This window comes from Thalassophryne amazonica, chromosome 9 (assembly GCF_902500255.1).
Source record: "Thalassophryne amazonica chromosome 9, fThaAma1.1, whole genome shotgun sequence".
Taxonomy (NCBI): Eukaryota; Metazoa; Chordata; class Actinopteri; order Batrachoidiformes; family Batrachoididae; genus Thalassophryne; species Thalassophryne amazonica.
Window position 1 is genome coordinate 85,677,496 of NC_047111.1, and position 23,889 is coordinate 85,701,384.

Sequence of the window (23,889 nt, forward strand, 5' to 3'; positions counted from 1 at the left end):
AAGACTTACAGCCGAGAGAGACGGCTATTTGTTCCCCTTCTTTAATTTACGAATTAAAAAACAGAAAAGGAAACGTAATAATTTAAGAATTAAAGATATTAAAGGGGCATTAAATAATAGACAGTGATTTATGTTTAATTATTTCAGAATTAGTTAATTCTTTAATACATTAAAAAGATCTAGGTATTTTTAATCATTCTTTAATTCATGAAATAAAATGACATTAAAATATTAGACCCTGGGTGGGAGGGGAGGTATGGCTTGGAGGCGGTGCTTGGCCGGGGTTAGGGGAGGAGCTTGGGGGTGGGGCTAGGGGAGGAGCCAGGGGCAGAACTAGGGGAGGAGCCGGGGGCGGGGGCTTAGGGGCGGGACATACTGACGTCATCGACTCTGATTGGATGTGACGTCATAAGGGGCGGGAGCTCGAAGGCGGGACTAGGGGCGGGGCATAATGACGTCATCGAGTATGATTGGCTGTGACGTCATAAGGGGCGGGGCTTGGAGGCGGGACTAGGGGAGGGGCTTAGGGGCGGGACATAGTGACGTCATCAATTCTGATTGGCTATGACGTCGTAGAGGGGGCGGGGCTTAGTGACGTGGCCGATTTTGATTGGCAGCTGTCACTTTTTTGACGAAAGGTGGGTCAGTTTTCTCTCTGATTAACATTAACACTGATAGTGAACATGTGGTCCCACTCTGACCAGAGTAGAACCATATGTACACTGGCAGTGTTAATCAAACAGTCAGTGTTAGTTTTTACACATTTTACTGTGGGTTGGAGCAAATTATGTTGCCTCAACACACTATATGAATAAACAATTGAATTAAATTGAATCTAGCTGCCCCACAACCCGATCCTAGATAAGCGGTTGAAGATGAGTGAGTGAGTGAATCTAGCTGGTCATGTAATAGACTGGCTGCTTGTCCTGGGTGTACCCCGTCTCTCTCCCAATGACAGCTGGGACAGGCTCCATCCCTTTGGGCAAACCACAGTTATCTGGGACTGATAGATTACAACACGTCCATTAAATGTGGTAATGAACATGACAGATTCATTTACTGAGAATTTTTTTTTTCATTTGAAAATGAAAAAAAAAATCTGCATTCTGTTGTGCTTGTCTCCTGATCAGAAAGAATAATTCTAAGTATTTTATATGTATATTTATAGACAAGTTAAAAAAAAAACTTTGCCATGTTAGAAATGAATTTAATGGCTCTCTGGTGTTAGCCTATTCAGAAAATGTTTTAAAAATATCAGAGTTAAAAGGCTGAAAACATCAGGCTGATATTCCATTTTACACTTATGTCAGGGATGGTACCTTAATTGTAATAGTTGAGGAAAAAGTGGAGTGTTATAAGAATAAAATTATTATGAAATTAATTTTGTGAGACCATAGCATTATGATAATGCATTTTAATACCAGAAAATAGGACTTTAAAATACATTTTGTGCAAAATAATATTTTTATGCCTTCCTTGTCCTACATAACTTGTGCCAGTTGCTGTTCCACGAGTCCATGTTGTTGTCCATTGTTCTCAAACAAACAGTGCTACAGGGCTCAAATCCTGGATTTGTTGTGAATAATTATTACAAGGAATGTGCCTTTAACATAAACTAAATCCCAGACAGTTACTGAGTGTCAAAGTGTCCATATTATTTTAGCACTACCTTTTTTCATTTCTTTTCATTTGCTTCACTTCGTTTTGGAACACATCTGTTTCTTATTGAAGTAATTGTTCTGAACCCTTGTCTTGGTATATTCTTCTAGTGATTTCTTGTTGCTGACCAGTGTTTGTTCCTGTTTGACCTTGTCTCTCTTGCCTGCCCAATTTGGATTAGTTTAGCCACTTTGACTGCCTGAACTGAGAGTTGATCTATTTGCCGAACCTTTTGAAAACTGCCCTTGCTTAGCCTTCTTCTGCATTTTGACCTCTGGCCTGTATTCTGGATCTGCCTCTTATTAAATCTTCAGGGACACTTTTGCTGCGGTGACTGTTTGATACTGTGCTGTTACAGGACTTCAATTAAAGAACTCTGGACTCACCTGACTATTTGTTCTCTGCGCTGGGGTCTTCAGTACATCCCATGTAATTACATCAACCACATTTTGTTTAATGTGGCCTTTTGGTAGACAAACACACCACGTGACTGACCCAATGTCCACTATTGATAGCCATATGATCCATGCCCAGAAATTCTATGCATAAACAGTAATGTGAAAGAAACTGTTTTAAATAAAGCACCACAGAGCCTTAAAGGAAAGTGATCATTTTTACATTACAGTTGAAATGTTTGAAATGTTGCAAGTCTATACTCAAAACAACTTGCTTTGGTCTTGTAATTTTCAACTTTAATCTCCAAAAGTGACACTGACTTTATAAGAAAAAAGAGGCATGGAAACATCAAAATTCTGTTTCTTGTGTAAAGTTCATTATATAAAATTTATTATAATGACAATATCAATGCAAATATAGCACTACAGTGATTTCCAAGGTACACCGTATCTTACCATATCAATATAGTATGGCACTCATATAATGGCCACTGTTTTAATAGACACATAAAACCAACAGCTTCTGTAAACTATCCTGGAAATGATACCTAGGGTTCGATATTAGTGAAAAGGAATCATAGTCAGGTGATTACTTGGTATCTGGAATTAAATTGGGCACAATAGTCAAAACCACACTTGAACGTTTTCAATGTAAGGAATCTCTGCATGCATTGCACTCGCCCGTTTCCCTCAACCTGGACTCTTAAAACCGTCAACCCTCAATCACGAGCAGGTGGGGTTAAAATAAAACAAACAAAAAAACATGTACAAACGTCATCTTTTCACTGGGTGTACTGTACTGTAGAGTTTGGCGCTAACAATTCAAAAACAACAACAATCAGGAGACATTCAAGTGCCTTAATACTTTTACAGAAGGGCTCACTCTGCAAGGTACAAACTTCATTTCATGTGGCTTTTGGAAATAAACTAAAAATATGTAACAATAACCACTATATCCATATTGTTACTTGTGGTGATAGCTTGTAGCTGAATGAATAACACTAGTAGTTCAAGATAGCAGCAAAAGTATTTAAAAATGTTGAAATCTGTACACAAATAAAACTAATGTAGAAAAATGTGAAAATAAAATAATGCTTAAAGGGAGTCTTGCATAAATTTAAATGAAGATCTGTTGGCCTTTCTTTCAAGGGCTTCCTGTTTATTAGTGGAATTATAAGTAATGCATGGACTGGCTGCAGCAGATAAAATAGTTAATTTTCTTTTTTTTTTCTTTTTTTAGAAAAACAAGTGAACAAAGTTATGTTTATACAGTATATGCTACATAATATGTAATTGATTACAAGTATGAAAATGGAAATAATTGCTACATTTTCAATACAGTTGTACATATCTATTTACAGTAGGTTTCTCCTAAGCATACTGTATACCATGTTTTGTGCAGATTGTTCCAGCATTCTGTTTGAGGTGATCGATGCTCACAGTCCGTTCAGTCGCACCACATTGTTGGATGTCAGTGCTCGTTTTCGTGTGACCGAACAACTGTGCAACTGTGAATTAAGCATGAGTGATGGCAATTTTTCTACGAATTTGTGTCTCTGATAATTTGGCTGAACTGCACGGCGTTGTGCCATTTATCCCACATTATACCTCAAGCAACACCTTTTTTTTTATATTAGAACCACGCTATCATAGTGAAATATGTAAAAGTCTGACACGATCATCTCTACACATATTCATTTACAATACTGTATGTCTAGTGTGACATGCAGGTAATGACACAGTAAGTATGACTTATTCAAGTTGTAGATATGTATGCTAGGCTAGTTGACGCACGTTTTGAATTATGTCGCTCCGACGTCGGAGCGTATTGCTATAAAATTGCAGAAACGTTGAGAAAGTAAAGAGATTTTTACATTACAAATATGCAAAGGAATAGAGTAGGTAGCTTTAATTCCTCACTGATGATTATTTGCATCTACAAAGACAATCTATTGATACCAAGACATCTGACAGCATTCACGATTTCAAGAAACACTTCAATAACGTAGCAACGAGTCTTGTCTTTTCTCACCTGTAGAGTAGTTTTTATTGTTCCTGTATGTCTCTGGTAGTCGGCGAGTAAATTTTGGCAACACTAATCTTTGAAAAAAAACTAGGACACCCTCTGCTTTTAGGTTGGTGACTTTGTGGCAATAATAGCGGCATTTTGTGGCAGAAACCATTGGCAATTAGAACACATCAAGTAAGACATCGTACAAATGAGCTGGCTAAGAATTTAAGTCTGATTGTAATGCTTATTTTTCTTCACGCCTTTAATCAACCATTATTTTTGTTTTTAACAAGTTCATTAATCATTACAGTTCTCCAGTTGTTAAACCACACTTTAACCTCTGGTTCACTGACTTCTTCAGCACTGTGTGTTGTTTCTGCCTCAGATGGCCGTGTCCCACACCACGGCCTGCGGCCTCTGGCAGGGTGGCGTGCCTGTCTTCCGAGGCTCAGGTGTCCGTCTCCAGCTAGGCAGGATGGGCATGCTGTCCTGTTTGCACAGGCTTTTGTCAGGACGCCTGTGGGCCTTGATCTCTTTGCACAGGCAGCGTTTACGCTCAATGACTTCCAGCAGCTTGCCGTCTCTCTGGCTCTGGGTTGAGGACGGTCCACTGCCTGCGCTGACAGGAGACTGTCCCTGTGCCAGCTGGGCAAGTTGCTGGAACTGCAACTGGAGGTGGTGCTGTTGCTGAAGCTGCTGGAGTTGCTGTTTCAACTGCAGCTGTTGCTGGTGGAGCTGGAGCTGCTGCTGCTGCCGAGACACGCTGGGACTGCAGGACGTCTGCAGCTGAGGCAGACTGTGCAGCTGAACACAGGAGGAATATGTTCAATTTCAGTACGATTAACAGAAATGCTGAATTCATAGATACAAGGTTTTCCTAATTTGATTTGATGACGACCCCCCCCCCCCCCCCCCCCCCCCCCAAAAAAAAAAGATTGGCCCCGGCATAACTACCACCATTCTCTAGTTGACCCAGTCCTTTCTCACCCCCAGTCTCCAAAGTACCTGTGAGATTTTGTTTAGAGATTGCACTGGGGTCAGCTGAACAAGTTCATACCTCTCATACAGTGCAAGATTATTATTATTATTATTATTATATTTGGCTTGGTAGTCTAATAGGTTGACTTCATCATTTGTAAGTTGCATAGTTTTTCAATCGTCCAGCCTCTAAGTTATCTCACATTTGTGTTCTATCAGAAGGGCACCAGTTACGATTTTTAAATCCAATCAGTGAATCAACAGAAGTGAGCTCACTGGTGTTCAAAGGCTAAACAGGCATTTCTGGAAATCAGGAAAAATGTCAATATGGATCAAATGGAAACTTGGGGTCCCATGAGTAATTTATTCCTAAATGTACTCTGTAGCCTCAAGATTACTAAGCTAAAGCATGGGGTGATCTCTTTGTGGTCAATGATCAAAACAAGTGTTTTGGGGCATTTTCAAGAAGAAAAAAAACATTTGGTTGGATCAAACAGAAACTTGGGGTCTCTATAATTTACGACCAAAAATCTAGTCTCACTCTTTACTGAGATATATTGGCTATATTTACATTAGACATTTGCATTGGAACGGAATCACGCAGCTCAATGCATCAACGGGGGTGATTTCACAGAACTTCAAAGGGAAAAACAGGAATTTCTGGAAATTTTCAGAGAAAAATCAAGCGGAAACTTGAGTGAATTGTCCCTGAGTAATTTAAGCCCACATTCTGCTAGGCATGGTGTGTTTTAATTGGAGTCAAAGGTCAAAGCAGGTGCTTTGGGGGTTGGTGGGGGAGCTTTTAAATAGAGCAAACAGAAATTTGAGATCTCTAAATAATTTAAGCCCAAAATGTCTAGCTCAATGGTTACTGAGATCATTTTCCTAAGAGATAAAAGCCCAATACAGGAATTTCTTGTGGTTCTCTGTTAAAAAACAAACAAACTGTTGGCTCAAACAGCATGGCCAAATTTGGCTCTTTTTTTTTTTTTTTTGCCATTGCTGCAGTAATGTTTCAGTTTCTGACATTAGAGCTCATAAAAGTTGTATCTGACCTGCGTTGAAATAATGTGTACATACGTAAGTGTGCACAGATGAACAGACAATGTTGTGCACTATGCACACTTTTATTTATTGACTTGGCCTGGTTACTTAGTCTGGTTGGATGATGGCTGCTGCACTTCCTAAATAGTGAGTGCTGCAGTGCTGTCAGCACTCACATGCTGAAGTAAACTGCGGTTTCTCAGCAGAGCCACCAGGATGCAGCACTGATCCACTGATTTTGGGCTGAGGGAGGGTCAGCCAGACGCATGCAGACAGTCTCTGCAGCACCCTCAGACTGCGTCAGCATTTCCCATGAAGTCAGAATCAGGGTAGAATGTGCTGCTGGAGGACTGTGGCGCATCACTCCAAAACACTGTGCAGCGTCTTCCATGAAACTTGACATTTACATTCACGTCACGTCACGCATCTGCGTTGCTGCTATTCATTTTGAGGTGAGCCTGAACCTTGTGCTGCTCTGTGGGCATATCTATAAATAGATGTGCAGGAGCAGCAGGAGGGGAAGTAATAATGGGAGCAATATTAATGTTCCTTCCCCAGAGCTGCGGTGGTTTCAGATAATGCATGTCTTAAGGTTTATATTCACCTGATTCAGGGCTTCTCGTGCTGGTAGACTGCTCTGTCTGTGGACGTCTCCTCCACCCACCTGCCTCACCCCAGCAGCAGAGGAGGAGCGGCCCAACCGCCCCACTTCTGTACAGAAACAGACATTATAATGACAAGATATGCACTTAAGTTCTCCTTTAACTCACACAGACGGCCACTGTCTGGTAACGTAATGTGTAGCCTTTGTACAATGTGTGCATGTTACCGCTCATTATTCTGAAAGCGCTTAAATGGCTATAAAATGCAGATTTATGAGGTTGCACACAAAGAGGCTATGCTTATACCGGGGACTGCTCATGTCACTGTTACTCTAGTTATCTGTAAAGACCATCCCACTATATTTAACAAATAAAAACATAAAACTAGACCATGATCCAGCTGTGTTATTTCTATGATTCTATTACTGTTTTTTAGGAGAAGAGAAATTGGATTTAAATGCCTGCAAGGTCAAGAATTCCGCTTGGCACTGAAACAACAATAATGATGTAACTGAACGAAAGAGCAATTTGACTGTTTAATGTTAGCAGAGGATTGCACTCTCGAACTGTGACATAAATAATTATAAATAAGTATCGTGGCCTTGGCAGCCACCAGACCTAAGGGCCCCTTAACATATAGTACGAACAAGTACAAATCAGGGTGAATCACAGCGAAACAGCTCATATGAGCAAACCATGAAAACATCGAGCCGATGTCGGGAGGGGCACGTGATCAGGCAGGTGTGAATATGTTTGTTTGTATGTAGCCGTGCGAAAGAATGGTGTCCTGTCTAGGGTGTACCCCACCTCACGCCCAGTGACTGCTGGGATAGGCTCCTGCCCCCCGTGACCCTTAACTAGAGTAAGAAGTTGAAGATGAATGAGTGAGTACATTTCTGTGTTGAAATGCTCTCTCTCTCACAGACCCCATTCACTCCGTACATCACATGATCACCTCTTTAGTTTTTTTCTGGTTAAATTCACGCAAAATCCTTTCTGCAAGGTTGTCTAGGCTCATCATTGCATTATATAAGTTTCACAACATAAGTGCTGAAAACAGAAAGCAAGTTTATTTCTGGACCCTGTTCACTCTGTACCTTGCTCGAGCCTCGTTTTTCTTACACAAATAAATTCATACAAAATCCTTTCTACAGGTTTATGTGGATGTATGACTGTTATTTGAGTTTTACAACATAACCGCTGTGAAGCAATCAGAAGTTAGCAGTTTACTTCTCAGATTGTGAACACTTGCATGTAGAAATGGCCCATCTCTATCACCAACAATCACACCTGCTCCTAATTTCAGTGATCCATCCAGCATCCACTAATGACGCAGGGTTAAGCTTTAAGGGATGTTATATAAACAAAAAAAAGTTGTTTTTTTTTATTTATCTGGCACATCAAAGTTCACCAGAGTATAATCAGTTTGTCCTCCTTATATACCCTTAGAGATGTACAAGATGACAGTATTTATTGTTTTAACAAACTGCAAGAATTCATTCATGTATCTGTCTGTTAACTCAGTGCATTTTTTATGCTGAACATGCATGAATGCAAAAACTGCACTTAAACTGCATATGCCAGTGCCTCATAATTAATTTTAAATGAAACTAAGTTCTTAAAGGGTATTTGGTCACCACATGAAACAGGCTCAGGGTTTGTGAATGTTAAGTGACAGTACTGTGACTAAGTTTTAGGCACCCATGAATGTTGAAGAAAAAAAATGTCAAACATTACTTATTTATGTGTTCATCAATTATCAAGTAACAAACCTCACAAACATGATCACTTAAAAGTTACTTTATACAGTTACTTCATTATCAGCTTTATACAGTTACTTTATTAGCAGCAGCTGCTGAATGTAACTAAGGTAACTCATAATCGAACTTGGTTACTCTTAAGATTGAATAATCAGCAAAGTAACTAACAGTTATTTTATGAGTACTCAATCTTAAAAATAACCAAGTTAGATTAATAGTTACTTTATTAGTTACATTCAGCAGCTGCTGACAAGTTGTCCGCAGCTGCTAATGAACTAACTGTATTAAAGTAACTGTATAATAGAATTGCATAAAGTAACTAATAAAGTACCTTTTCAAAGTAACTGTGGCAACACTAATGGCAGAACATTATGCAAAAGCTTGTGAGAAATAAACACTTAAAACTCAAAATGCTGTTTTTGCAACCTGATAACACCTCTGGAGTCATTTACAAGACATTTTGCAGATGTCAGCGTGCATGTTAACTTCCGCTAACTCAAAGCTAACTTCCGCTCTTGTCAAACGCTCATGTAGATGTATGCACTCCTGCAGGCGGCATTCAAACATAAATATTGTTTATGACTGACTGATTGATTGATTCTGGGGCTTTATTGAACATGTACAAATTGTACGTAAGATAATAGGATCTTAATAATTAATTAAACAACTGCAAATTATAAAGAAGACAATGCTCATATGGCAGAGGGTATTTTAGCATTTCATTATATATTTATTGTAATCAAATAGGACTGCACCTTTAGGATTGAAGTGGACATTTTTCCCCCAGTCTAGGTTAGTCAGATTTCTTCACTGCTGTACTCAATAATATTTCAGATGTGGAATCCCCTTGTAAATTCTGTTAATTTAAAGACTCAAGTTGAAGAGTTCTGTGGAAACAGGGCAGCAAATGACCCTATATGTAAAACAGCCAAAGATTGTTTGTCCTTTTCAGTTGGAAAAATTTTGATATGAGAGTGTATGCTCACCTCCATTACGGCACGCAGGAAATGTCTGGCAAGGGAGTGGGATCCCGACTCTCGGCAAGGCTCTGAATCCTGGACTGCTATCCACACCAGCCAGTGACTCACTGTGACCGAGACCCCTGCTGGTGGCACTGCCGAAGTGGACTGATTGGCCTACTCGAGACCCCATTCCGAGTTCCTCGTCCATCTTCAAAAGGGCATCGGCACTGCCATTCCAAGCACGACCTTCTTCCTCTGAGGCAGAAAAAGACAACAACAGGGAGATGCTGAACAGGATAGTATCAAATATTTCAAAAGATATCTTTATAAGATTTTGAAAACAGATTGTCTGTATTTTGTGTTCAAAATGTCTTACTCTCAGTCTCCCTGCTCCCGTGACTGAAAGACAATTTTCTCTGCATTGGCCAGTAAGGGCCCTCATCCGCACCTAAACTGGCACTGCTGTCCCAGGGCATGAAGCCAGCCTTCGACTGGAGGGAGCCAGACCCTCCGTTACTCTTAGATGCCCCTTCACCGACACCAGAAAGACTGGAGGGCTGCTGCAGAGAAGGTGTCTGAGAGCTTCCTCTTAGGCTTTCATAAGCTGGAGGTCTCCTGAAGCCTCCTGAAGGGTAGGTCCATAGCAGCGGGCTGTCTGAGGAGGGCGGCTTGTATGCCGGCAGGCCATGAGGCGTGTGGGAACGGAGATGGGGGCGAGAATGAGGACGCTGGGATGAAGATAAAGTTGTGGGAGTTGAGCTGGTGCTGCTTTGAGATGTCTGACTGCTACAGGTTGCAGTCATATCCATCTGTAAGGAATGCGGGCCTCCGTCTCTATCCCAATCCCTTTCTTTATCCCTGTCTCTGTCTTTATCTCTGTCCTTGTCTTTTTCCTTGTCTCTATCTCTACCCCTGTCCCTGTCTCGGTCCCTGTCCCTGTCCTTCTCTCGGTCTCTGTCTTTATCTCGCTCTCCTTTATCTGACTTTAAGAGGAAGCTAACAGACTTGCTTTCTTTGCCCGTACTCTGGGTTTGGGTCTGGACAGTGGCCTGGTTGGAAGTCTGCGAGCTGCTCTTAGTAGGAACAGGAGAATCTCCTCTCTCCGGCTTGCGGTAGTGATGATAATGTGAAGGTCGATGATGAGGATGGTGGTGATGATGGGAAAAGGGAGATGTGGATTTGGAGGAGGGCGGCAGGGGAGTGGAGTGGCTCCTGGCTCTTAGTCCTGGAGCGGGACCAAACTGTGCATCTCTGTTGTGTTTTTCCTGCTGGGGTGCACTTCCGCCAGATGACTCCTTGGAAGCAGATAGGGATACTGAGGCATTCGAAGAAGGAATTGATGAAGATGAGGTGTTGGCTTGAGTTGTCACGCTGGATGATTGAGTTCCCAGTTTGGCAGAATGAGAAACCTTGTTTTGCACACCAACTCCACTGGACGCAGCCGCCGGCTGTGGGAAGGCAAGCAGAGGAGGCCGGTGCTGCAAGAGGTTGGGAAAAGGAGCGGGGATCTTCGTGTTGGACTCAGGCTCTGATTTGCTCCCTTGGAGCAGATATGGAGTAGGAGCTCGTGGGGTGTGGGGACTGGATGAGAGCGCCTGGGGAACAGGGGTGGAAGAGGCAGAGGAAGGAAGAGGAGAGGAGTGAGAGATGGACACCGTAGCTTTCGGTTTGGAGTAGGATGGAGAAGAAGATGGCCGAGGCAGAGACGAGGAGCTGCTGGAGGAGGAAGCAGCTCCGTGGAAGTGTTTAGAGGTTTTCAGTTTCTCGTGTTTGGGAGGCAGCTGTCTTTGAGACTCTCTGTCCTCCTGCAGTGGATATTTCATCTCCTCATAAATGGCCTCGCTCTGGTCTGAGTCAGAGTCGGGTGTGGTGGCCACTGGGGTGACAGGGTGGGGTGTGGCTGTCTGGCTGTCTCTCGTGAACACTTGTCCCACCATCTCTATGTAGACTGGCTCATCGTCCCCATCCGTCTGAATCTGACTGTCTGCCGCCTGAAATGGCAGCGAAGTGGCAGCAGGAGGCACACGTGGAGGGAGAGGGTCAAAGGAAAGCTGAGTGCTGGGACTTCTCTTAGGTTTTAAAGGAGGCACCTTCTTTGCTCCGGACTCTCCAGAATCAGATTTCTTCATGGCTGTAGGAGAATCAAAACAGGGCAAGAGTTATACAGTTTCTGGGATCATCTCTGTGGCAGTTTGACTGATTTCTAAATGCCTTTTAGATGCATTGTGGAGCATCAATAGCTGTAACACCACAGTGGCGGAGCTCAGGAATGGAAGGGGGATAAGGTGGTTGCACCCCCTCTTGAGCCGCTGGAAAACGGTGTGATAAAATACGGCGAAGGTCTTGCATTTAAAAAAGGCTGATTGATGAACACTGCTGATTTCCAGTGTTTAAAATAAAAATTGTGTATTAAAAGAAATTATATAACGGCTGAGTGGATCCTTGTCATTTGATTGGTGGGTTGCATGTCATGTGACATGGATTATTCATACCATTTGCCGGTGTTTCACTGCAATAGTTCTTTTTGAGTGTGCAATTTTGGTGCTATATGAAATGTGCTATTGCACGCCCCAACCACCACGTGCGCTCACACTATCAGGGCACCATTTAGCTAAACATTTGATTGATTTGATTTGATGGAACAAATTGATGCTGCTAATACTTGTAACACAAAAAAACAAATCCACTACACTGTAAGCCGCCTGGAGGCATGAAGAGCTGTTAGGATGATGAGTTATGAAAAGCTGGACAAATTTCTGACATGATTTTTCGCTGAACTGACGAAGTACACAAAGTCTTTTTTTTTCTTGGAAGTACAGAGTCGGTACACGGCATCACAGACTACATCGTCTCAATTTTGGAGTCCAATTTAAAGTTTGTGTTGGACTGTTAAGCACCAATGGAACACCAAAATGTAAGTCCCTTTTCTGTTGTTTATCAATTAATAAAATATCAAGTGACAATGATCTATTTTAGCGGTTATATAGAACAAATAATGAATGTTTTTACATTCCTTCAGTGGAGTGAATACTTCATTTGGTGCAAGCTGGAATGTTCCATTTAACTTGGCTTTGCCTCGTTGAATAGAACATTCCCGCTTGAATGATATGACTTGAATGTAGTTTCTAAAGACTCACTATATCCTGCCGTATGTTTTTCACAAATCAAGCTGACATGCACATGTTCAGGTGCATGTTGCTGCATGTTTACAGCAATGACAGCTAAGCACCACACTTAGTGGTGCTTAGTGGGTTACCCCAGACTCCCTTTGGTGAGAAGAACCAAAATATGTATGTTTTGAAGGTGTGAGGAAATCAGAGTACCTGGAGGAAACCCCCTCAGGCACTGGGACCAGCCCCCCTATTATTTTGTCAGTATTATAATTGTATTATGGGCCTTTCTGGGCCCCTGGCAATCGTTGGCCCCGAGAATCCTTTTCCTTATTCTCTCCTTTTCAGCACCCCTGACTGGGACATCATGCAAACTGCATGTACAAAGGAATTGAGTTTTGGAGGAACTAAACCCACAACCTTCTTGGCATTCAGAAGATGGTAGCTTCCTAACTGTTAACTGTTTTTTGTTAAATTTTTATTTCTGTGCAGTATAAATGAATATATACATATTGATTTATTTACTTTAAGAATATGCCACTGATAGCTCCCAATTTGGATCAGGGAGACAGACACCCTCTCTACTTTTAAGATTAGGCTTAAAACTTTCCTTTTTGCTAAAGCTTATAGTTAGGGACTGGATCAGGTGACCCTGAACCATCCCTTAGTTATGCTGCTATAGACTTAGACTGCTGGGGGGTTCCCATGATGCACTGAGTGTTTCTTTCTCTTTTTGCTCTGTATGCACCACTCTGCATTTAATCATTAGTGATTGATCTCTGCTCCCCTCCACAGCATATCTTTTTCCTGGTTCTCTCCCTCAGCCCCAACCAGTCCCAGCAGAAGACTGCCCCTCCCTGAGCCTGGTTCTGCTGGAGGTTTCTTCCTGTTAAAAGGGAGTTTTTCCTTCCCACTGTCGCCAAGTGCTTGCTCACAGGGGGTCGTTTTGACCGTTGAGGTTTTTCTGTAATTATTGTATGGCCTTGCCTTACAATATAAAGCGCCTTGGGGCAACTGTTTGTTGTGATGTGGCGCTATATAAATAAAATTGATTTGATTTGAAAGAGCATTTCTTACCATTTTTCTTCTCTGAGTGTTTGGCCTGTGAATGACTGAGTGGTGGAGGAGGTGGAGTCTCTGGTGGTCCTCTGCTGTCACTGGATGTGGAGCTGAGGCGAGTGCTGGGGTGACGTTTGGGTTTTGCCGGGGGACAGCGACCACCATGCTGGGACTGGGTGTCGGAGTAATCCCCATTCTCCAGACTGGTATCCCCGGCCCCAACAGCGTGGCAGGACTGTGAGCGTGGCGCCATGGCCGAGGCACAGGAGTGAGGTGACAGGTCTTGAGAGGCTGGCATGGTCATGAAACCCATGCGGAAATGCCGCCGAAAAGAGGCCAAGTCCCGGACTTTGCCGACAGTAGCTGAGGATTCACTTTGGGTGGAGCTGCAAGTTTGGTAAGAAGAAAATTATTTAAGTGTGAAAAAAATTCTCATTAAGATCAAAACAAACATACTACCTTTTATGTTGACCTCCCTCTGTTTTTCTTTTTCAAATATTGCTTTTGCAGTAAAGCCTGTAGCAGACTTGAACCAAAGGCAAATCCCGGAGGCCCTTCCAATCTTAACATTCGCATAACTTTCTGTCTCCGTTGCTCCACATATGCTTCCCTCTCATTTAATTAGTAAATCAATTCCCCCATCAAAACAAAGTGTTCTGAGTGCACAGCACCGGTGCTTCTGGGATATTCTTTATATCTTCAACCCACATCTGCCATCAGCTCTCATGTTTATGAGAGCTCTACTGGTGGTTGGCTCTCACTGCGGTATTGTATCACTTCCTGTTCCGGAGCACAGCGGTGTTTTTCTGTATCTGTTAGCTGTTTAATCTGCGCAGTTAGATTGATCTAGTTATCTAGATTACGATTTGTTTCCCAGTGTAATCTTTACGTGCCTTAACTAAAGCACTCATTCTGCTGAATCACCTCTAAATTATTTACACATTATTCACTTTGCGTGTTTTTAGGAATCCGCTAGCTTAGCGTAGCTACTAGCTCTTAGCCGATTTAGCATGGCGGCTTCTCCTGTCTCTCCCGCACTTTTCTGCTCTGGGTGTGAAATGTTTAGTTATTCCTCGGCCTCCTTTAGCAGTAATGGTACTTGTAATAAGTGTAGCTTATTCGTAGCTTTGGAGGCCAGGCTGGGCGAATTGGAGACTCGGCTCCGCACCGTGGAAAATTCTACAGCTAGCCAGGCCCCTGTAGTCGGTGCGGACCAAGGTAGCTTAACCGCCGTTAGTTCCCCCCTGGCAGATCCCGAGCAGCCGGGAAAGCAGGCTGACTGGGTGACTGTGAGGAGGAAGCGTAGCCCTAAACAGAAGCCCCGTGTACACCGCCAACCCGTTCACATTTCTAACCGTTTTTCCCCACTCGACGACACACCCGCCGAGGATCAAACTCTGGTTATTGGCGACTCTGTTTTGAGAAATGTGAAGTTAGCGACACCAGCAACCATTGTCAATTGTCTTCCGGGGGCCAGAGCAGGCGACATTGAAGGAAATTTGAAACTGCTGGTTAAGGCTAAGCGTAAATTTGGTAAGATTGTAATTCACGTCGGCAGTAATGACACCCGGTTACGCCAATCGGAGGTCACTAAAATTAACATTAAATCGGTGTGTAACTTTGCAAAAACAATGTCGGACTCTGTAGTTTTCTCTGGGCCCCTCCCCAATCAGACCGGGAGTGACATGTTTAGCCGCATGTTCTCCTTGAATTGCTGGCTGTCTGAGTGGTGTCCAAAAAATGAGGTGGGCTTCATAGATAATTGGCAAAGCTTCTGGGGAAAACCTGGTCTTGTTAGGAGAGACGGCATCCATCCCACTTTGGATGGAGCAGCTCTCATTTCTAGAAATCTGGCTAATTTTCTTAAATCCTCCAAACCGTGACTATCCAGGGTTGGGACCAGGAAGCAGAGTTGTAGTCTTACACACCTCTCTGCAGCTTCTCTCCCCCTGCCATCCCCTCATTACCCCATCCCCGTAGAGACGGTGCCTGCTCCCAGACTACCAATAACCAGCAAAAATCTATTTAAGCATAAAAATTCAAAAAGAAAAAATAATATAGCACCTTCTACTGCACCACAGACTAAAACAGTTAAATGTGGTCTATTAAACATTAGGTCTCTCTCTTCTAAGTCCCTGTTGGTAAATGATATAATAATTGATCAACATATTGATTTATTCTGCCTAACAGAAACCTGGTTACAGCAGGATGAATATGTTAGTTTAAATGAGTCAACACCCCCGAGTCACACTAACTGTCAGAATGCTCGTAGCACGGGCCGGGGCGGTGGATTAGCAGCAATCTTCCATTCCAGCTTATTAATTAATCAAAAACCCAGACAGAGCTTTAATTCATTTGAAAGCTTGTCTCTTAGTCTTGTCCATCCAAATTGGAAGTCCCAAAAACCAGTTTTATTTGTTATTATCTATCGTCCACCTGGTCGTTACTGTGAGTTTCTCTGTGAATTTTCAGACCTTTTGTCTGACTTAGTGCTTAGCTCAGATAAGATAATTATAGTGGGCGATTTTAACATCCACACAGATGCTGAGAATGACAGCCTCAACACTGCATTTAATCTATTATTAGACTCTATTGGCTTTGCTCAAAAAGTAAATGAGTCCACCCACCACTTTAATCATATCTTAGATCTTGTTCTGACTTATGGTATGGAAATAGAAGACTTAACAGTATTCCCTGAAAACTCCCTTCTGTCTGATCATTTTTTAATAACATTTACATTTACTCTGATGGACTACCCAGCAGTAGGGAATAAGTTTCATTACACTAGAAGTCTTTCAGAAAGCGCTGTAACTAGGTTTAAGGATATGATTCCTTCTTTATGTTCTCTAATACCATATAACAACACAGTGCAGAGTAGCTACCTAAACTCTGTAAGGGAGATAGAGTATCTCGTCAATAGTTTTACATCCTCATTGAAGACAACTTTGGATGCTGTAGCTCCTCTGAAAAAGAGAGCTTTAAATCAGAAGTGTCTGACTCCATGGTATAACTCTCAAACTCGTAGCTTAAAGCAGATAACCCGTAAGTTGGAGAGGAAATGGCGTCTCACTAATTTAGAAGATCTTCACTTAGCCTGGAAAAAGAGTCTGTTGCTCTATAAAAAAGCCCTCCGTAAAGCTAGGACATCTTTCTACTCATCACTAATTGAAGAAAATAAGAACAACCCCAGGTTTCTTTTCAGCACTGTAGCCAGGCTGACAAAGAGTCAGAGCTCTATTGAGCTGAGTATTCCATTATCTTTAACTAGTAATGAGTTCATGACTTTCTTTGCTAACAAAATTTTAACTATTAGAGAAAAAATTACTCATAACCATCCCAAAGACGTATCGTTATCTTTGGCTGCTTTCAGTGATGCCGGTATTTGGTTAGACTCTTTCTCTCCAATTGTTCTGTCTGAGTTATTTTCATTAGTTACTTCATCCAAACCATCAACATGTTTATTAGACCCCATTCCTACCAGGCTGCTCAAGGAAGCCCTACCATTATTTAATGCTTCGATCTTAAATATGATCAATCTATCTTTGTTAGTTGGCTATGTACCACAGGCTTTTAAGGTGGCAGTAATTAAACCATTACTTAAAAAGCCATCACTTGACCCAGCTATCTTAGCTAATTATAGGCCAATCTCCAACCTTCCTTTTCTCTCAAAAATTCTTGAAAGGGTAGTTGTAAAACAGCTAACTGATCATCTGCAGAGGAATGGTCTATTTGAAGAGTTTCAGTCAGGTTTTAGAATTCATCATAGTACAGAAACAGCATTAGTGAAGGTTACAAATGATCTTCTTATGGCCTCGGACAGTGGACTCATCTCTGTGCTTGTTCTGTTAGACCTCAGTGCTGCTTTTGATACTGTTGACCATAAAATTTTATTACAGAGATTAGAGCATGCCATAGGTATTAAAGGCACTGCGCTGCGGTGGTTTGAATCATATTTGTCTAATAGATTACAATTTGTTCATGTAAATGGGGAATCTTCTTCACAGACTAAAGTTAATTATGGAGTTCCACAAGGTTCTGTGCTAGGACCAATTTTATTCACTTTATATATGCTTCCCTTAGGCAGTATTATTAGACGGTATTGCTTACATTTTCATTGTTACGCAGATGATACCCAGCTTTATCTATCCATGAAGCCAGAGGACACACACCAATTAGCTAAACTGCAGGATTGTCTTACAGACATAAAGACATGGATGACCTCTAATTTCCTGCTTTTAAACTCAGATAAAACTGAAGTTATTGTTCTTGGCCCCACAAATCTTAGAAACATGGTGTCTAACCAGATCCTTACTCTGGATGGCATTTCCCTGACCTCTAGTAATACTGTGAGAAATCTTGGAGTCATTTTTGATCAGGATATGTCATTCAAAGCGCATATTAAACAAATATGTAGGACTGCTTTTTTGCATTTACGCAATATCTCTAAAATCAGAAAGGTCTTGTCTCAGAGTGATGCTGAAAAACTAATTCATGCATTTATTTCCTCTAGGCTGGACTATTGTAATTCATTATTATCAGGTTGTCCTAAAAGTTCCCTAAAAAGCCTTCAGTTAATTCAAAATGCTGCAGCTAGAGTACTGACGGGGACTAGAAGGAGAGAGCATATCTCACCCATATTGGCCTCTCTTCATTGGCTTCCTGTTAATTCTAGAATAGAATTTAAAATTCTTCTTCTTACTTATAAGGTTTTGAATAATCAGGTCCCATCTTATCTTAGGGACCTCGTAGTACCATATCACCCCAATAGAGCGCTTCGCTCTCAGACTGCAGGCTTACTTGTAGTTCCTAGGGTTTGTAAGAGTAGAATGGGAGGCAGAGCCTTCAGCTTTCAGGCTCCTCTCCTGTGGAACCAGCTCCCAATTCAGATCAGGGAGACAGACACCCTCTCTACTTTTAAGATTAGGCTTAAAACTTTCCTTTTTGCTAAAGCTTATAGTTAGGGCTGGATCAGGTGACCCTGAACCATCCCTTAGTTATGCTGCTATAGACGTAGACTGCTGGGGGGTTCCCATGATGCACTGTTTCTTTCTCTTTTTGCTCTGTATGCACCACTCTGCATTTAATCATTAGTGATCGATCTCTGCTCCCCTCCACAGCATGTCTTTTTCCTGGTTCTCTCCCTCAGCCCCAACCAGTCCCAGCAGAAGACTGCCCCTCCCTGAGCCTGGTTCTGCTGGAGGTTTCTTCCTGTTAAAAGGGAGTTTTTCCTTCCCACTGTAGCCAAGTGCTTGCTCACAGGGGGTCGTTTTGACCGTTGGGGTTTTACATCATTATTGTATGGCCTTGCCTTACAATATAAAGCGCCTTGGGGCAACTGTTTGTTGTGATTTGGCGCTATATAAAAAAAAAATTGATTGATTGATTGATTGATGTTTATGAGAAGCATTTGATGTGGAACCACAGGAACAACTGTGACTTCCTTGTCTGTAAATGACATATATATATATATATATATATATATATATATATATATATATATATATATTCATTCATTCATCTTCTACCGCTTAGTCCAATTAAGGGTTGCGGGGGGCTGGAGCCTATCCCAGCAGTCATAGAGCGCGAGGCGGGGTACACCCAGGACAGGACGCCAGTATATATATATATATATATATATATATATATATATATATATATATATATATATATATATAATAGCCAGGTGGCCTCTGTGTGTGTTTGTGTGTGCGTTTGTGTGCCTGTATGTGTATGTGCGTGCATGTGTGCACTGGCTTCGATCACGCAAAAACGTGGGAGAGCTGACATTTGCCGTTTGGCATGCTTATGTATTTTGGGTCAAGGATGAACGCTACAAAAATGGAAAGTTGATAGGACAAATATTTTTGAAGAAATTAGCAATTTTAGCAAAGCAGTAAATAATGGACATTGTGCTGCAGTGTACCATGGGAGTTTTGGGGTTTTGAGGTTTTAAATGTTGTTATTGTGGTTTATGTTAGTTTAACAGTAGAGAAGCTTGAATCTTCGGCTGGACTGGGTTGCTTGACGTGAGGACGTTTCGCTTCAAATCACAGAAGCTTCCTCAGCTAAAATTCTTGCTCTGGTAGTCTGACTTCCGTCTTGACTCTTGTAGAGAAGAATAAACCACAAGCCAACAAAAGCTGGAGTTTTTAACCTAACCAGGCCCCTCCTACCGAGAGGCCAACTGCTATAGGCTAGTGACTAAACAATAGCTCTAATTAGCACCTATTGTGCTCTAGTTAGCACTCTCCTAATGATGGGATGGAAGCCTCCCCTGATGGCTCCCTTGACAACTCTCCTGATGACGTGAATAACTCATTACCATGAACAAAAGACTGAAACTGCTTTGACCTGAGTACCCCATTGTATAGAGGAGATAAAGCGTGTCTGAGACCCGCCCCCAAGTTCACACGTGAGGATGCCAGAAACAACCATTTAGCCTTCTTGGACTGTGATGTTACGATTGGAGAGAACAGGTAGCTCCAGACAGAGGTTTACAGAAAACCCACTCACACTGACCAATATCTGCTCTTTGGCTCAAACCACCAAACTCAAACCATTTAAATATGTTAAAAAAAATACATGGAAGACACAAGAAAGTGAAAACACTTATTTCCATTGTGGTCCATTTAAAAATCAAATGACAAAATGGAAGTAGAAATAATAATAATAATAATAATAATAATAATAATAATGTGTATATGATATCAAGAACCAAAACTATTTATGAATGCATCAAGACAGTAAATTAACATTAAAAACATTACACAACTGCTGTGGCGGAGGCAAAACAGGGAATGTGGGAGGAGTTCGGAGCAACCATGCAGAAGGACTTCCGGTCGGCACAAAGGTGCTTCTGGTGGACCATGAGGCACCTCAGGAGGGGAAAATGGGGAACAATACAAGCTGTCTACAGTAAGGATGGGACTCTGTTGACCTCAACTGAGGATGTAATCTGCCACTGGAAGGAACACTTTGAGGAACTCCTGCATCACACCGGAGTGCCCTCTATAGTAGGGGCAGAGCTGGAAGCTGATGGAGGATTATCAACAATTTCCCTGGTGGAAGTCACTGAGGTAGTCAAACAACTCTGCAGTGGCAAGGGCCCGGGGGTTGATGAGATCTGTCCAGAAATGCTGAAGGCTCTGGGTGTGGAGGAGCTGTCTTGGATGAGACGTCTCTTCAACACTGCGTTGAGGTCTGGGACAGTGCCTAAGGAGTGGCAAACTGGGGTGGTGGTCCCCATATTTAAAAAGGGGGACCAGAGAGTTTGTGCCAATTACAGGGGCTTCACACTACTCAGCCTCCCTGGTAAAGTCTACTTCAGGGTGCTGGAAAGGAGGGTTCGGACGATAGTTGAACCTCTGATTGAAGAGGAACAATGCGGGTTCTGTCCTGGTCATGGAACAACCGACCAGCTCTTCACTCTCACAAGGATCCTGGAGGGTGCCTGGGAGTATGCCCACCCAGTCTACATGTGTTTTGTGGACTTGGAGAAGACGTATGATTGGGTACCGGGAGATACTGTGAGAGTATGGAGTGAGGAGGTCCTTTCTCCGGCCTCCAATCTCTGTATTCACAAAGCGAGAGCTGTGTTCGGGTGCTCAGCAGTAAGTCAGGCTCGTTTCCAGTGAGGGTTGGCCTCCACCAGGGCTGCGCCTTGTCACCAATCCTGTTTGTGATATTCATGGACAGGATATCGAGGCGTAGTCGGGAGGAGGAGGGTTTCCAGTTTGGTGGGCTCAGGGTCTCATCACTGCTTTTTGCAGATGATGTGGTCCTGTTGGCTTCATCAGCCTGTGATCTCCAACTCTCACTGGATTGGTTCATTCATCAGAGCATTCGCTGTACTGTACTGCTGTGATGAAAAGGGAGCTGAGCTAAAAGGCGAAGCTCTTGATCTACTGGTCAATCTTCGTTCCTACTCTCACCTGTAGTCATGTGGGTTGGGTCATGACCGAAATAACTAGATCGCAGGTACCATCGGCTGAAATGGGCTTGCTTAGGAGGGTGGCTGGTGTCTCCCTTAGAGATAGGGTGAGAAGTTCGGTCATCCGTGGGGAGCTCCGAGTAGAGCCGCTGCTCCTTCGCGTTGAAAGGAGTCAGTTGAGGTGGTTCGGGCATCTGGTGAGGATGCCTCCAGGACTCCAGGAAGACCCAGGACTAGGTGGAGAGATTATATCTCCACACTGACCTGGGAACGCCTCGGGATCCCCCATTCAGAGGTGATCAATGTGTCCCGGGAAAGGGAAGTCTGGGGTCCCCTGCTGGAGCTGTTGCCCCCACGACCCGATCCTGGATAAGCGGCTAAAGATGAGTGAGAGTGACATAACTAACAAGAAATAAAAGGGTTGAGTTCTTCTTCTCAAAGTCGTCGGGGTCTAAGGTTCTAAAAACATTCTGGACTCACATGCCATTGCAACCCGTTTACAAGCTTTGCTTAATTTATTACCACCCTTACCACAAAAATGTCAGCTACCTATTTCATAAACACTACCCAGTCTAGAGCCCGTGGACAGTTGTGATTTTGTTTTTAATTTAAATAGCAGTAGCTCTTTCTTGTGATCAGTTCATCAGTCTGATCCAATTGTTGTGCAAATGTCTGATATCACCTGATCTGCTGTGTTGACTTCAACCATTAATAGATCTTGTAAAATTAATTTTAATAAATTATATGAATTAAATGCCCAAATTAGGAAACTCAGGAAAATATGGTATATGATTTAAAAATAAATAAATAAAAGCAGCAGAATATTTAAATATGAACATTCATCTTTGTAGCGTAACACAATTTTCTGCATTTGCCATACTCCAAATCAAATGACTTATCGATTGAAACTTGCCACTCTTCCCAGTAAGCACTGGAAATAAAAATAGAAATCCACATCCACTGGTGTTCTGCTACTCCTCTGCTGCCTTTTGATCAACACCTTTGCAGGCTTTATACTTGGACCCACTGACAAATACTGGCTGCTCTTAACAGGCTGAGATATTCCCAAAAGCTTTGAGACTGTGATGATAAATCTCTTGCAGAAGATTTCAGTTTAGGTAATTTTGCCCTAAGCAGCTACTGGCCTGTTTCTAATTTACAATTTGAGGGCAAAGTTTAAGAGTGGGTTATGTTTAACAAGCTGAATCAGTACATGTGTAAAAGCATTTTCATGAATAAATCAGCACTTGTTAAAATTTTAGATGGGTTAAGATTAAGTGGCGATGTTGAATGAGTACGTGTCCTCCTTCTGGTGGACCTTGCTGACACATTTTGTACAATATGTGACATTTTAATTGATTGCCTTAAGTTATGGGTTGTTGTCTCAAGCACTTGTCTTCCCAAGCACATAAAATATCTTTCTGAAATAGTCAACAGTGTTTGCTGGTTCAGTTCAAAACAACAGCAGTGCACTAATTAGAGTGCATACCTCCATCACAGTGTAAGGGGGAATCTTGGATCTGGATCAGGCTCGAGTAAAACCTACTCTTACAAACTAAATAAATAAATAAAACAATAAAAAATAATAATAATCATAATAATAATAATTCTTTCATTTGTAGAGGATTTTCAATCCACCAGAAAAAAACAAAACCTCTGATGGATGTTATATAAACACAACAGATGAAACATATTTGACACAATCATGCAAATTAATTAGTACTAATTCAGTGATACCTTATATACTTATATTGTGTGTGCATTAATATTTTGCTATTTTTATTACAAGAATACAGCTGCTCTACAAATGTATATAAATGTACATAATGTTAACATCACTACATTTTCATATTTCATTTTATGCTATATGTATTCATTTGGTCAAGTGGTTAAGGTGGTGGGCTATGTAGGGCATCTTCAGTTCAAATACCTATCAGACTGAAAAATCCCTGAGGACCCATGGACAAGGTCCTTAATTGCTAAGTTGTTCTCAGTATGTAATGATCGCCTTGCATGGCAGAATCCTTGCATCAGTGTGTGAATGTGCAGCCCAGTCTCACGTTTTTGTTTTTGTTTTTGTTTTTGTTTTTTGTTTTTCGTGCCCCCGTGACAAAATTAGTCAAATTTTCGTGACGCAGCTTTTTTTAACTCACTATTCCTAACCCTACTTCCACCCCCAACTCTAACCTTAACCATAACCTAATTTTACTCCTTCCCCCCACCCTAACCATAACCACCCCCGACCCCCCGCTTCACCTTTAATTTCATGCAGCCATAATGGAATGAATGAGAATGAATTTGTGCTGCCGTGATGAAAATGAGGTGCTTTTTGTCACAATATCACAAACCAATAGATTAATGTATATTTCGTGCTGCTGA

The 23,889-nt window shown here is 42.0% G+C and overlaps 1 protein-coding gene across 2 annotated transcripts in view; it reads right to left on the reverse strand.

Moving 5' to 3' along the window:
* Window positions 1–2,412: 2,412 nt before the first annotated feature.
* The window catches only part of LOC117517568 (neuronal tyrosine-phosphorylated phosphoinositide-3-kinase adapter 1), a 112,561-nt gene continuing 91,084 nt past the window's right edge, over window positions 2,413–23,889 (reverse strand). The window contains exons 3-7 of one of the 2 annotated variants that reach the window (XM_034178642.1): window positions 13,599–13,966; window positions 9,788–11,542; window positions 9,436–9,666; window positions 6,692–6,798; window positions 2,413–4,869 (exon numbers count right to left, since the gene is read on the reverse strand). In XM_034178642.1, coding sequence (XP_034034533.1) covers window positions 4,447–4,869; window positions 6,692–6,798; window positions 9,436–9,666; window positions 9,788–11,542; window positions 13,599–13,966 — 2,884 coding nt within the window. In that variant the 3' untranslated portion in view covers window positions 2,413–4,446. The remainder of the gene's footprint in view (window positions 4,870–6,691; window positions 6,799–9,435; window positions 9,667–9,787; window positions 11,543–13,598; window positions 13,967–23,889) is intronic. The other variant, XM_034178641.1, reaches the window with a different exon arrangement.